This window comes from Vombatus ursinus, unplaced genomic scaffold (assembly GCF_900497805.2).
Source record: "Vombatus ursinus unplaced genomic scaffold, bare-nosed wombat genome assembly UNPS02014826.1, whole genome shotgun sequence".
In the NCBI taxonomy this organism is placed as follows: domain Eukaryota; kingdom Metazoa; phylum Chordata; class Mammalia; order Diprotodontia; family Vombatidae; genus Vombatus; species Vombatus ursinus.
In genome coordinates, this window is record NW_020954604.1 from 2,652,440 (window position 1) to 2,666,267 (window position 13,828).

The 13,828-nt window shown below is 35.1% G+C and overlaps 1 protein-coding gene across 1 annotated transcript in view; it reads left to right on the forward strand.

Moving 5' to 3' along the window:
• Positions 1–13,828, forward strand: part of LOC114025080 (cysteine-rich secretory protein 2-like) — a 62,840-nt gene that overhangs the window by 29,738 nt on the left and 19,274 nt on the right. Inside the window, exons 2-4 of the mRNA XM_027838426.1 lie at positions 2,518–2,585; positions 5,197–5,313; positions 7,468–7,555. Of these exons, the coding sequence (XP_027694227.1) occupies positions 2,520–2,585; positions 5,197–5,313; positions 7,468–7,555 (271 nt within the window). The 5' untranslated portion in view covers positions 2,518–2,519. The remainder of the gene's footprint in view (positions 1–2,517; positions 2,586–5,196; positions 5,314–7,467; positions 7,556–13,828) is intronic.

Here is a 13,828-nt window from a genome sequence, read left to right on the forward strand (position 1 = left end):
GCAAAACCAGTGGAGTAACCACACTTAACAATGTAACCCAGCCCATAGCATAGTGCTCCCTCCCTCTTTCCGAGACTGTGAAATCACAGCTCCAAGATTGCAGAAATTACCCTGGCTGCAGCACACAACCAGGCAGACTGGCTTAGGAGTAGAAGTCTAGCAGGACCCACAACCCTGTAGCACCAGCATGGCTAATGCCTGATCTGCTGGTACTGGGGGTGTCAGGGTAGACAACTTTGTTGCACCAGCAGAGGTGAGTAATGAGGTCAAAAAATCTTGTTACACCAGCAGAGCCTAGAGCCAGAGTAGACAATCTTGTCGCACCAGGGCTGCAAAGCTCTGATCTACTGGTGTCAGGTCAGAGAACTAAGGAATAGAGGTTGCAAGACAGGATACCAGGACAGGACACTATGTGTGCAGTAGAAGTGGCACTATACAGCACTCCATCTAGCTTGAGGAAAGGAACACAGCCCTAACACCTTCATTCTCTTTCTTGATGGTGGGAAAGAATATCAGTATAGTTGACTCCCCAAGATGACATTGTAAATGGAGTAAATAAACCGTCTCTACTGGAAAAGTGACTCCAAGAAGATACATCTTGTATCTCCTTTGTATCTCCCTAGTGGGCAATAAAATCCTCTGCACACAGTTTTTAGTAAGTATTTATTAAAGCGTATTTCTTGAATTAAAAAGGAAAAAAAAGCAATTTAAAGTTACAAAGGCATATAGGAGACCCTGTAGGGGCATCAAACCACTGGCCTGGCCACCACAAATGCCACAAACAGCCTGCAAAACTGCCTAGTGTGGGCAGAACCAGAATAAAATGTAATAAAATGCTTAACAAAAATAAATAAAAACACAACATAGATAATGTTAATTTGTGTTTTTATTTAAGTCAACACGTGGTCTTTAGGAATCTGTTTCCATTTGAGTTTGACACCAACTGCTGTAGATGGTTCAAAGAATCTCAGATAAGACCTTGAAAGTCATCTAATCAAACCTTTATATTGACAGTGAATCACCCCTATAAAGTCCCTAGCAAATGGCCATTTTTTTTTGTCTACTTCAGTAGCTCATTATATCAATCTTCTGTTCAAAGCATTCAATGGCCCCCTCTTTTCTACTATATCCACTCTTCTTTCTGGTTATCAAGGACTTCTTGGTCACAGAATCATAGAATCTCAGATGTGGAAGAGACATCATGGTCATCTATTCTCCTGATTCCTGAATAAGAATTCAAACTCTAGCTAAGTTCATTCCTTTAAAATCACCCTCAGTTCTAGTCAAGCAAGCAAGTATGTCTTCCCGGTTCCCTCCCCAAAACCTCTTTTTCTTGCTTTTCCCTATATAGATTTCTTTTTTTTCTCTCTTCTAGTTCTCCAGACCTGTGATTCCATATGCAATTAGCCCTGATCACTTTCCTTTCTACTGAACTAACTCTTTTAAACTTCCCCATTCACTGCCCAACTTTCTAATTAATCCCCAGGTGCTACAGCAATTCTAGGTGCCAGCAAATGCCAGACACCATGTACTACAGAATTAGAAATTATATTTTAAAAATTACCATACCCTTGTATAAGACCATGGTGTGTTTGTAACTGGAAAACTGCATATCATCCAGGTTGGTCACCATAGCTCAAATGAGATAGGAAAAACCTGGAGAATGCTTTCTCTCTCTCTCTCTCTCTCTCTCTCTCTCTCTCTCTCTCTCTCTCTGTGTATGTGTGTGTGTGTGTGTTATGATTGTTGTTGTGTGTTTATCTATTTGTCTCTGTATGTCCATGTGTCTGTGGCAGGGAGAATAAGACAGAATGTTGTCATTTAAAGATATACTGAAAAGATTAAAATTATTCAGTACTAATAACAAAAGTAGAAAGAGAAAATGATCAAAGAAGGGGATGAATAAGTTCACCAAACATTGGAACATTAGATTTCAAGGGAACTATCATGAGCTTGCTCCAGGTGAGTCTAGGATCAACAAAAGGAAGCACTGGCCTACTTGACATGCCAAGTAATCAACAGAATAAACACTTGATCTCATGAGTTGGTACATGTTGTAATTAGGTTTTCAAAAAAAAAAAAAAACCTGATAACATTCTTGAAAGCATAGCTCACATTTCTCTAACACTTCCCTTACAAAGCCCTTTCTTCATAGTTTTGGTGCAAGTTATGTGAGGTGGGAGGTGAAAATATTTTTATTCCCATTTTCAATTTTATAGTTGAAAGAAACTGAGATAGCCACATTAGAATCAATTTGGTGGTGGTGGTGGTGGTGGTGGTGATGATGATGATGATGATAGTTAAGAATGAGGCTAAGAGACTTCCTAGGGTCGCACTAGGTACTCAGATACTACTAAGTACCTGAGTCTGATTTTGAATTTATGATGTCAGGTCAAGCATTCTTTCCACTACTTCCTGCCAATCTGACAAAACACTAAACTCTGTGGTAATGATGATGATGATGCTAATGATGATGGCAAGGACAAAATTTTACATGCTTTTATTTTTATTTTTCAGCAATGATTTTACTACCTGTGCTACTCTTCTTAACTGCCATACTGCTCCCATCTTGTGGTGATGCACAGGTATGACTTTGATTCAATAACTTCCTTCAAGCATGCTAGGAATTTTCTCATGCCTGGCTAAGTGAGCCTTCCAGGAAATACCATTTCTATGTAATATACCCTAAATTTTCCTATCTAAGCTTACTTTAGGTGCAAGACATTAATTCATAGAACAGGGATTCTTATGATTTTATGGATAAAGAGACACAAAGTTAGATGTCAATGATTCCTTTCATTATCTTTCCATACATTTTCTCAATTCTTTCATACTTGTCTTCTATATCTATCCCCTCTTTCTAATGCCTTATGTCTCTTTTTCACCAAGCTGTTGTTTGAATGACTACAGGTGAAGATCATTGATTGGAGTTAGTGCCAATGGTATTGGTCTTGTCTTCCAGACAAATACCTACAAACTTAAAGGTGATTTATATTTGTATCACCACCTCTTGGCCAGTGCTTTTCATATAGTAAATGCTAAATAAATTACTAACTCATTCACTTGTCATGATGCTTTTCTCACCTTCCATTTTCTCAGTTCTCCATTTTCCAGTTCTGGGTCTTATGGACCAAGTTAGTCCAGGGCCAGAAGCAATTGCTTATAGTTAACATTTATAAAGCTTTTTAAGGTTTTTGAAGCACTTTACATATAACTGGCAGCCACATGGCACAATGGATAGAGCACTTGTCTTATAATCAGAAAGATTCATCTTCATGAATTTAAATCCAGCCTCAGATGCTAGCTGTTTGACACTGGGCAAATCATTTAGTTCAGTTTCTTCATCTATAAAATAAGCTAGAGAAGGAAAGGGCAAACCACTCCAGTATCTTTGCCAAGAAAATCCCAATGGGGTCAAGTATAGTCAAATAACTCAAAAACAAATTATATGTGTATGTGTGTATGTAATTTTATCTTCACAACAACCCTAGGATACAGATGTAGTCATTACTCCTATTACATAGATGTCCAGGAAATAAAGGCTAACAGAGGTTGTTATTTTCCTAGTTTCACACAGCTAGTAAGTATATGAGGACACTAACATCCTATAATTACTTCAGATATTTTGTATTCAATATATTGCATTACTTTCAATGTCCTCTATATTCAGTGATTACAAATGAGTTCAATTGAGATGCAGCTGGTCATTTTTAGTGTGAGTAACAAATGCCCTGAAATAGTTGTATATATTGTATTACTTGAAGTTTTAGTTATATAAAATATGATCATTAGTTATAGACAATGAAAATATGGTGAATATGTTGAATAATGAAATCACTTCACAAGATTATTATTTGTGCTAATAGGGACTTAATTGTATATAATAAATTATCATTGCCTTGGGAATAATGATAAGACCAAGGGAGCTGAACAAATAAGTTCACTAAAAATGAGGTATTTGATTCTGAATATCAATACTTCTCTGCCATTTAAAGTTTTATTAAATGGATGAGAATAAAGACAGTCCCAATCCTAGTCCCAGAATCATTACTGTTGCTTTGTAAATAAACAATTCCCCTATAAAACCCAATCTCCCTACATGTCCTTTATTGCTCCTATATCTTCCCTAATGTTCAGGAACCCTCCCTCCTCACTTTTTCTCTACATCTCCTAACCTTAGGATCTTTTATGATTTTCTACATTTCCTGACCTTATGATCTTTTATGAAATGGAGCTCACCTTATATCTTACCTGGGACATAAATGTAGTCACAAGTGCCAAATGACCATGTATTTCATCAGTGGAGTTTATATTCTTAAGGTTAGAACAGGCAGGTACATAGAATCAGCCATGTTCTATCCTAAGATAATGTCCCATGAATGACAGAAAGACATGTCACTTATATTCCCTCTTTAGAATTTATGTCCATGGTTTTAAACCACTATATCAACAGAAACACCTGTGAGGAAATCCCTCTACCAATTCAGGTGAGCACCTGCTCTGCAACTCAGTCTCATAAATGAATATAATGAATATAAATGAATTGGCCAAGGTCACACAGCAAGTAAATGTCAAAATCAAGGCTTGAACACCTATAATCCTGTCTTATAAGGGCAGCTCTCCTTCCATTATTCCATGCTACTACTTTCAATAAATTCGTAGTAGGTATTTTGTACTTGCTACTTAATATTAGCCCTTGAACTTGATAAAACCCTAGATTGAAAGGAAATTGCAGTACAGACCAAGCATGCATACTGTTAAATAGAAGTGATGGAAACTTATTTTAAATATTCCAGTGAAAAGCCTATGTGGTAAAAGATGTCAATAATATGGTAAATATTTATCTTTCTGAATTTATTTCAGCTAAGCCTATCTGTGACTTAGGAGTTATTTACATGAGATAAGGATATTTCTTCTAGATCTAGGATGCTATGATTCTATTTTGCATCTGCTTAGCCTATCTTGGAGCTCATAACATTAGCTAATGATATCTCGGAGTTTTAAATTATATTGCCCTATTTTATAAGTTTTCTATGACAGAGAATAAAAAAAATCTACTCTGAGACATTTTATAATAACTTAATAAAATAACTTCTTAAAATATTTTAATGAATCAGATTGGAAAGAATTGGAAAGGATATTCAGTTCTGAGGATTAACCTTGGTGAGATCTCTCTTCTCATTTTTTTTCCCATAGAGTATATCCTTTGAATCTCTATCAACTGAACGTGAAGAAACTCAACATGAAATAGTGAACAAGCACAATGCCCTGCGAGCACAAGCCTCACCCCCTGCCGCAAACATGCTGCAGATGGTAAGTGTCAATGCTGTGTGGGGAAATGGAATATGGATCAGGGGATGTAGCTTGCAATGATGATGTCTTAATTAAGAAATAATTATATTGTCTGCAATAATTATATTTTTGATTTTATGATATAATGCATAATTATAGATTGGCATACCTTCTATATCATTCCAACACAAATATTAAGTATCTGCTGTGCTAGAAGAGCTCGGAGCAATGCAAAGCTGAGAGAAGAGAACAATCTTTTCTCTTATGGAGTTTAGGCTCTAGGAGGGGGCCAACACAAACACAAATAATTGTAATAGAACATATCACAAACCTATAATGAAAGTTCAAATTTTTTATGGAGCCCAAGAGGAAAGGTTTCTAGGAAAAAATGGAATTGCGGAAGAAGTAGTCAATTATATGGAGCTTTTTAGTTTTCCAAGTGGCTTTGAAGTGATTCTTATGATCACACTGTGAGATAGACTGAACAGGAATTATTAACCCTTCCCCCACCTCCCCACTATATGGAAGAAGAGAAAAGTTTTGGAAAAGCTATATAATCTGCCACAGATCACAGAGCTACTAAGTTGCAAAACTTAGTATTTTCAATTCAATAGTATTATTAGTACTTAGTATTCAATTCAATAAAATTTAAAAATTAAATTAAAAATGTATTGAAATAAAGTTGCGACACAGGGTGTTGTGCCAAACACACTCAGGCTTCTCCTTATTATACCATGGTTATCTCATGTCACTGCAGAGCAAAAATCTAGATGGACTACAGATGGACTAAGGAGTGGGGAGGATAGTTAATCATTAAACCCTGCTACATTTATCTTCAGTTAACCGCTTTATTTCCTTCAAGACCAGCAAAAGAAATCTAAGAGAGGCTAGAAATTAATATAAGACAATGAGCAAGGGACCAAGATAGAACTAGAAGCTAGTCCTTCTCAGGCCTAGGGCAGTGCCCTTGCCTTGTGGTGCTTCACAGCATGTGTGGGGCATTTTCTCATGCCAAGAAACAATACTACTCCTTGGTCACAAATCCTAACAGCTAACTATCTTCCAAACACAGGTCGTTGGTGATGACTAAGTAAGACAGTGGAGATGATTCAGTACAAGCTGTTTCCATGAAAGGAAAACAAATTCAAAGTGTATGCCTGGCTGGTGATAGGTCATTAACATGGTCTTTAAAGTGAATTCTTCTTTATCTCAAAATGTCAAGGGCTTATGATTTCATTAACAGTGGTAACTTCACTGAGGCCAGTAGCAATGAACCTTTAACTTAATAGTAAAGGTTAGATGCAACTAGACGGCACAGTGGTGGGAGATCTAGACCCAGAGTCAATTAGACCTGAGTTCAAATTTGGCTTCAGACACTTACTAGCTATGTGATATGCCAATCACTTACGAGTCACAATCTCTGTCTTTTTCAATTTCCTCAAGTGTAAAATGGGGATAATAATAACATCCACTTCTCTGTTTTGTTGTCTCAGATGAGATAGGTGTTAAGCCCTTAGCCCAGTGCGGTGCTTAGTAAATACCTATTTTCTTCTTTCCCTCTTATAAAATTGCCTAGGACTCAAAGAACTTGAATGATTCCCCATGGTCACACAGCTAAATATCAGAGGCAAGACAAGAGTCCAAGTCTTTCTTATTCCAAGTCTAGTTTTCCTGTGCTGCATTGCCTTTTTATTCTATAATTATAACATACCTGTATTTTTTTAAGAGAAGTGAGCTTGAATCTTGGTTCTAACATTTTCTAGCTGTGTAGACTTAAAAATTCTATTAACCTCTCAGAAATATTTTTAAAGAAAAAATAAAATTTATACTTTTTGACTCATGAGATTATTATGAAGATAGTTGCTTGTAAATAGTAAAATGTCATACAAATTATATATTATCATCATGTCATTATTATTATTGTTGAACACACAATGTATTATTAGCATGCCTTTTTCACATCTTTTCCTTCCAGTAAACTATAATAATCTCCATGAGGGCAGATATAGTACCTAACCTAATTTTTTGTGTCCTTACATGATACTTGAATTAAAACAATTCTCTCACTATAACAGGTAATTATAAATATTTTAAGTGAATTGAATCAAAATTTGGACTTAAGTTTTCAGTTGAGATTATATATATATATATATATTTTTTTTCTTTTTCTTTAAGAAATGGAGTGAAGAAGCACAAAAATCAGCCCAGGACTGGGCAAATAAATGTACATTAAGACACAGTGATGTACATAGCAGAACAATTGGTAAGTAAAAAAAAAAAAAAACACTTTCTATAAAGGGGAAATTTATGACTTGGTGACTGAACTTATTATGCTGTGACGCTTTGAAACATCTGTGTCCTCACTGCTGTGGCAGCCTCTTCCCTGCAGATCATAATATCAACTTAGTCTCATATACTGTGTTACTCTGGGTTTGCTAGGTCCTCCATCAGAGGACCTAGCTTTGAACCTACTTTAACCAGTTACCTTCTGTGTGTCCTTAATCAAGTTACTTAACTTCTTTGTTCTCAGTTTCCTCAATTCTAAAAATAGGTGGATTTGGACTTCTCCAAGGTCTATAGCTTTAAAACACACACACACACACACACACACACACACACACATGCATGCATATGTATATGTGTGTGTCTATGTGTGTGAACATATATGGATAGAGATATGTTATGTTATTATATTATATCATATCATATTATATATATGCAATCAGTAAAAATCTAACTTTTCTACCCCCCCTTGAGAAGGAAAACAAAATAAAACAAAACCAACCATTTGTTAAAAAAAGTAATCAGGCAAAACAAATTGACTATATATGTATATATGTGCATATATATGTGTGTATACATATACAAACATACATACATACATACACACATATTCTCATTCTATGCTCTGAGTCATTCAACTTTCTATAAGTTGGTAGCATATTTCATCGTTATTCCTCTGAAATTGTTGATCATTACATTGGTTAGAATTTTTATTTCTTTCAAATTTGTTTGTCTTTACTATATATAAAATAAATCATTCTCCTGCTTCTGTTCACTTCATTTTGCATCATATAAGTCTTCCCAGGTTTCTTTGAAAACATCCCCTTCATCTTTCTTATACCACAATAATATTGCATTACATTTATATACCATAATTTGGTAAGCCATTCTCTAGCTGGAGGGCATCCCCTCACATTTCCACAATTTACCACCTCAGAAAGAGCTATAAATATTTTCATGCATCTTTAGGATTTGTTTTCCTTAGGACTATTCTCTACCTTAAGCTACCTTCCCCATAATTCCCTTTTATCCCTTTTCTTTCCTTCCTATATTCCTATGGAGAAAAAATGCATTTTTTTCTCAAATTTATGTGTTTATTTCCCTCCTTTCATCAGTTCAGATTAGAGTAAGGTTCAAGTGTCAGCCACTCTCCTCAACCCCTCTTCTTTGTTTGTACATGTCTCTACTTGCATGCCTTGATTATGTGAGACACTTTTCTCTAACTTTGTCCTTTTTGTCTCTTTCCTTTCCTTTCCAATTCAGTCATGCTCTAAGCATAGTGTGCTCTGGAAAGGCATATTTTTAGATGTTCATGATTTTTAAAATAATTATTTTGTCTCAAACAGAGGCAGTGTGGAATGGTGAGTAGAAAGCTGGCCTCAGAATCAGAAACACCTAGCTTCCTGTCTTGCCTCTGAAACATACTGACTTTATTGTGTGACCCTGATAAGTATATCCCTCACTTCTCCAAACAAATAGTGAAGAAAATACAATTTGCAATGAAGGTGCTGGTATCAGTTGTTATTCCTATATTCTTATCGTAAAGAAATCACAGTCTAATCCCTACCCCTCTCTTTCTAAAATACTAATTAACCAACCCACAAGTATTTGTGCCCAACACTGTGCTAGGTACTATGGGAAATATACAAAGTAAATGACATGGCTTTTAGCCTTAAGGAACTGACAGTCTATATGTGAAGATAAAACAATTATCCATGAAACAACATCTATTCAGAAATTATACAAGTAATTACAAAAGTAGTTTAAAAATAAGTGAATTGATCTCTTGCCATTGAAGAAAAGTTCAATGTCTGAAACCACTGTTATTCTTTATTACATTTTAAGTGCCAAAAATATAATGGCTTAACACTGAATAACATTTACTACAATAGAAAAAAAATAATAGAATAACAAGGATAGTTTAATTAAATTGATATCAATAATACTCATTTTGGCTTCCTATCTTGTGATAACTCTTGTCAATTATTTTAATTAGTTGTTAAACTGATTAATATAAATTATGTGTCTTTTCCTTTTTCCTACTTTATCCCTCAAGAATTTTCTTTGTGATTTGTTCCAATGTATAAAGTTCAGCAATCATATTTAACTTGAATGCCTCATTAGCATATTGTGTTAATGAACAGCAGAATGAATGAGGAGGCAAAAAAAAATCATCTAAGACAATCAATTAATTAGTAGCAAACTTTCTGAGTGAATTTAGGAGCAGACTCAGTTTCCAATTTGCCCCACATCATGACCATCATCCTCAAGAATTTTAATATTCAGAAGATGTAACTTAAAAGATAATCTACTCTAGAGGAACTGCAGTCCTGCTGCAGAACGGCAGATATAAGTTGAGTTGACAAAAGCTGGGAAAGCTAAAAGGTAAAGAAGAGGAGGGAGAGCACTCTAGGCATCAGAGACAGTCAATGTAAAGGCATGGAGTCAAGAAATGCCTAGTAGTGTGAGAGGAACAAAAGTAGGCTAGTGGAACTAGAATATAGAGTATATCCAGAGCAGCAAAGTATAAGAAGGTTATACAAATGACCACTTTTCTGTTTTGTGTCCAGCTATGCTCAGAGAAGGTCTTAACCAGGGTGACTGAAAGGTGGATTTTGTTTTCCTTTTTGGCCACAGTAACTCAAGGATGGTCTCATAAATCATTGGACTGGGAGAGTATTATGAGCTAGGCTAGTGGAAATAATAATCTTCTCTACAAAGTCACAGATTTTTGAAGTTGAAGTTATATCTCAATACCCTAACCATGTCAAACCCAAGAAACTCTATCTTAACTTCAGTTCAGCTAAATATGAATATAACTGCACATTAGACTTTAGCTTGCCTCATTCCACTGCCAACAATTGGAACTTGCATGTCCCATTCCCAGATCCCAGCCTCCCATTTTTCCATCTCTTTGATACTGTCATTCATTCACAGTGAATATTCTGATGACTTCATTTTTTCTGACTCTATCATTCATCTTTATCCCTTACATTCATAACTTTATGTTATGTTAGCTTTTCTCACTATTCACATCTTAGATCCAAATATTTACAAAGTCCTACTGCTTTGAACTCCCACAACATCAAATTCATCTGTCCTTCCCTCTTAATTGTGAAAGACACTATCTCAGTAATGGGATTTCATTGCTGCCTAGGGAATTATCTCAGTAGTCTACTAACAGGAATGCCTTCTTCTATCCTCTCCCTCAAATCTCATCAATGTCTTTCATTTGCTGCCAGAGTAATCCTTCTCATGCATACATATGGTCTAGCCACTGAAAAGTGGCTCCAGAATCTCCAGTGTCATAAACAATCATCGAGCAGAATTTGAGTATGCATCATAGGCAAGGTGTTCTGTGAGCTAGCAGAAATTCTGGTATTGCTCTAAGGGACGTTATAATCAAATAAAAATAATACGTGAATATTAAAAGGGAAGCAATGCAAGGCAATAGAAAGAACATTAAATTTGAAATCAGAGAACCTACATAATTTACATCACTGCTATATCTACTTTTTATTTGTTGCCTTAAGTAAATCGCCAAATATCTTCAAATTTTTTCCTTCCTTGTCACATTTTTTACACATCAATAACTTTACTAGGCATTACACTTTGCTCAATCAATCCTCAGTTGACAGGCCTGATTTACAATTCTTTGCTACAAAAAATGTGGTTATAAATATGGGAATATATAGGTCCTTTCCTTATCTCTTTGACTTCTTTGAGGTACAGTGGTAGTATGGGATTCGAAGTTATAGACAGTTTCAGAGGCTTCTTAGATATAGTTACAAATTGCTTTCCAGAATAGTTAGACCAGGTCACAACACCAAAAAGAATACAATAGTATATGTTTCTTCTCACATCACGTCTAACAATTGTAATTTTCCCTTTTGATTTTTTTTGTTATCTTCAACAATCTGGTGAGTAGGAATCTGAATATCATTCTTTAAATGCATTGGTCTTATTATTGATCATTTGAGACATTTTCCCCATGGTTTTTGATAGCTTATATTTCTTTTGAAAACTGTTCATTCATATATATTTGGCCATTTACCTCTGGGAGAAAAGCTTTTGTTGCTTTATATATGTATTAGGTCCTGATATATCTTGTATATCAGAATTTTATTTAAAAAAATTGTGGCAAATTTCTTTTTTTGGCTGTAAATTTGCTGTGTTTTTCTTTAACAGTGAACTATATAACCCTTCTAATTATAACAGCATTTTTTTTGTGTGAAAACATGTTCAATTTTATACAAGAAAAATTATCCCTTTAATTTTCTGGGATCATTTTCATCCAATGTTTGGTCAACCATTCTTCCCTTATCAACAATTGTGAGAATTATCTTCTTCACTTCTCCTCTACTGTGTTTTTTGAATTGTCTTTTCTATTAAGTCGTATGTCCAGTTTGTGGTTATTTTTGCTTATCACATGATATAAAGGTCTAAACTGAATTTCTTCCAGACTGCTTTCCTGTTATCCCAGCAGTTTTTGTCTAATAAGGAGACTTTAACCTTATATTTGGTGACTTAGATTGTTTGAGTACTTTGCTACTATATTCTTTTGCTTCTGCGTTTGATCCCTTTGAATTTGAAGATACGTGGGTAGCAAGTGTTAAGGGCAATAGTAATTACATGTAGACAACGTTAAATGATCATCCTACATTTATTTTTTTTTACCGAATACCCATTTTTCTTACTCATTTTCATCTCAGGTTCTAAGGTATTCAAAGGAGTATGATCAAATTTCCACATTAATTACTAAAAGTATATCATCTAACTACTAGCTCTGAAAGCCAACCTCAAATTATATTATTAATATAAATATTAATTATATTAATTATTTAATAAATTAGAGAAACTTTTTTCTCAAAAGTTTTTACTTATCTTCTCTGTCTATCCCTCTTGATCTCTCACATTCTCTTTCTTCATAGCTATAGAGATAGAGATATATAGTTATTATATATATAATATATATGGATATGTATATATAGTTATAGATAGATATATGCATATATATTTGGACATGTAGATCCATCTATATTTAGCTACAGACCTAGATTTAAAAAGATCCAAACATTTAGATCTTAGGATAGATCTAAATATAAAAAATATAGATATCGATCAATCAATAAACATTAATTAAGTGCCTACTATGTGCCAGGCACTGTGCTAAGTCCTGGGGATACAAAAAAAAGTGAAAGACAGTCTTGCCATCAATGAACTTAAAATCTGATGGGAGAGAAAATGTGCAAACAAATATATACAAAGCCAGCTATATACAGGACAAATAGAAAATAATTAACAGAGGGAAGGCACTGGAAGTAAGAGGGGTTGGGGAAAACTTCCTGTAGAAGATGAGATTTTATTTGGGAACTAAGAGAAGTTGTCTCATAAAAATTAACATATAATACAAATGCAGTGTATGTAATATATGTATATATCATATATACAGTATATATGGTATATATATATATGTGTGTGTGGGTGTGTGTGTGTGTGGGTGTATATATATATATAAAGAGAGAGTGTATAGCAAAGCCACTCCAACATCCAGTCTCTTAGGTTTGAATAAACTTCAATGATATTGACTATACTTTCAGCAGTATATTAAAAAAAATTTACAAAGCATTCATTGTGAGAAAAATCATAGCCCTAGTCATTTCTATCCATCATTAAAATTGCTGTTTTCAGACAACACAGTTCCACTTTTTGGAGCCAAGATGGCAGAGTAAACAGTAAGTTGCTCTCACCCTCCCTCATTGACCTCTGAAAGCCTAGAAAATACGGACCCAGGAAAAACCCTGAACCAGCAAAAAGACAGGGCACAGCAGTCTTGTAGCTCAGGAAGCTTGGGGGATTAATAGGAAAGGCCCCTCTTCCTCTGGGGGAGGGGTAGCAGTACAGAACTGGAGGTGTCCCAGTAGGCCAGTGGCAAGCCCCACCTCAGCATACCAGGGGAAGATCCTGAGACCCGGCTTGGTGGAGCAGGCAAGTGCCAACACCAGGACCCCTGAGAGCTTCAATATAGGCAGGGAAACCAGTAGACACCAGCTCAGAAAACCACCAGAATCCCACTTTTCAGTTTTCTCAAGATACCAATCACAATCTTGTTCCCAAAATTTTCATTTTTCTCATCATTATAATAGTGAAACATTTCTCTCAAAATATCAGTTCTCCTCATCCTATTTATTTCTATTCTTCTCTTTAGCCTTACAACTTAAAAAAGAAATCATCTCTCCAGAATAACAATTAA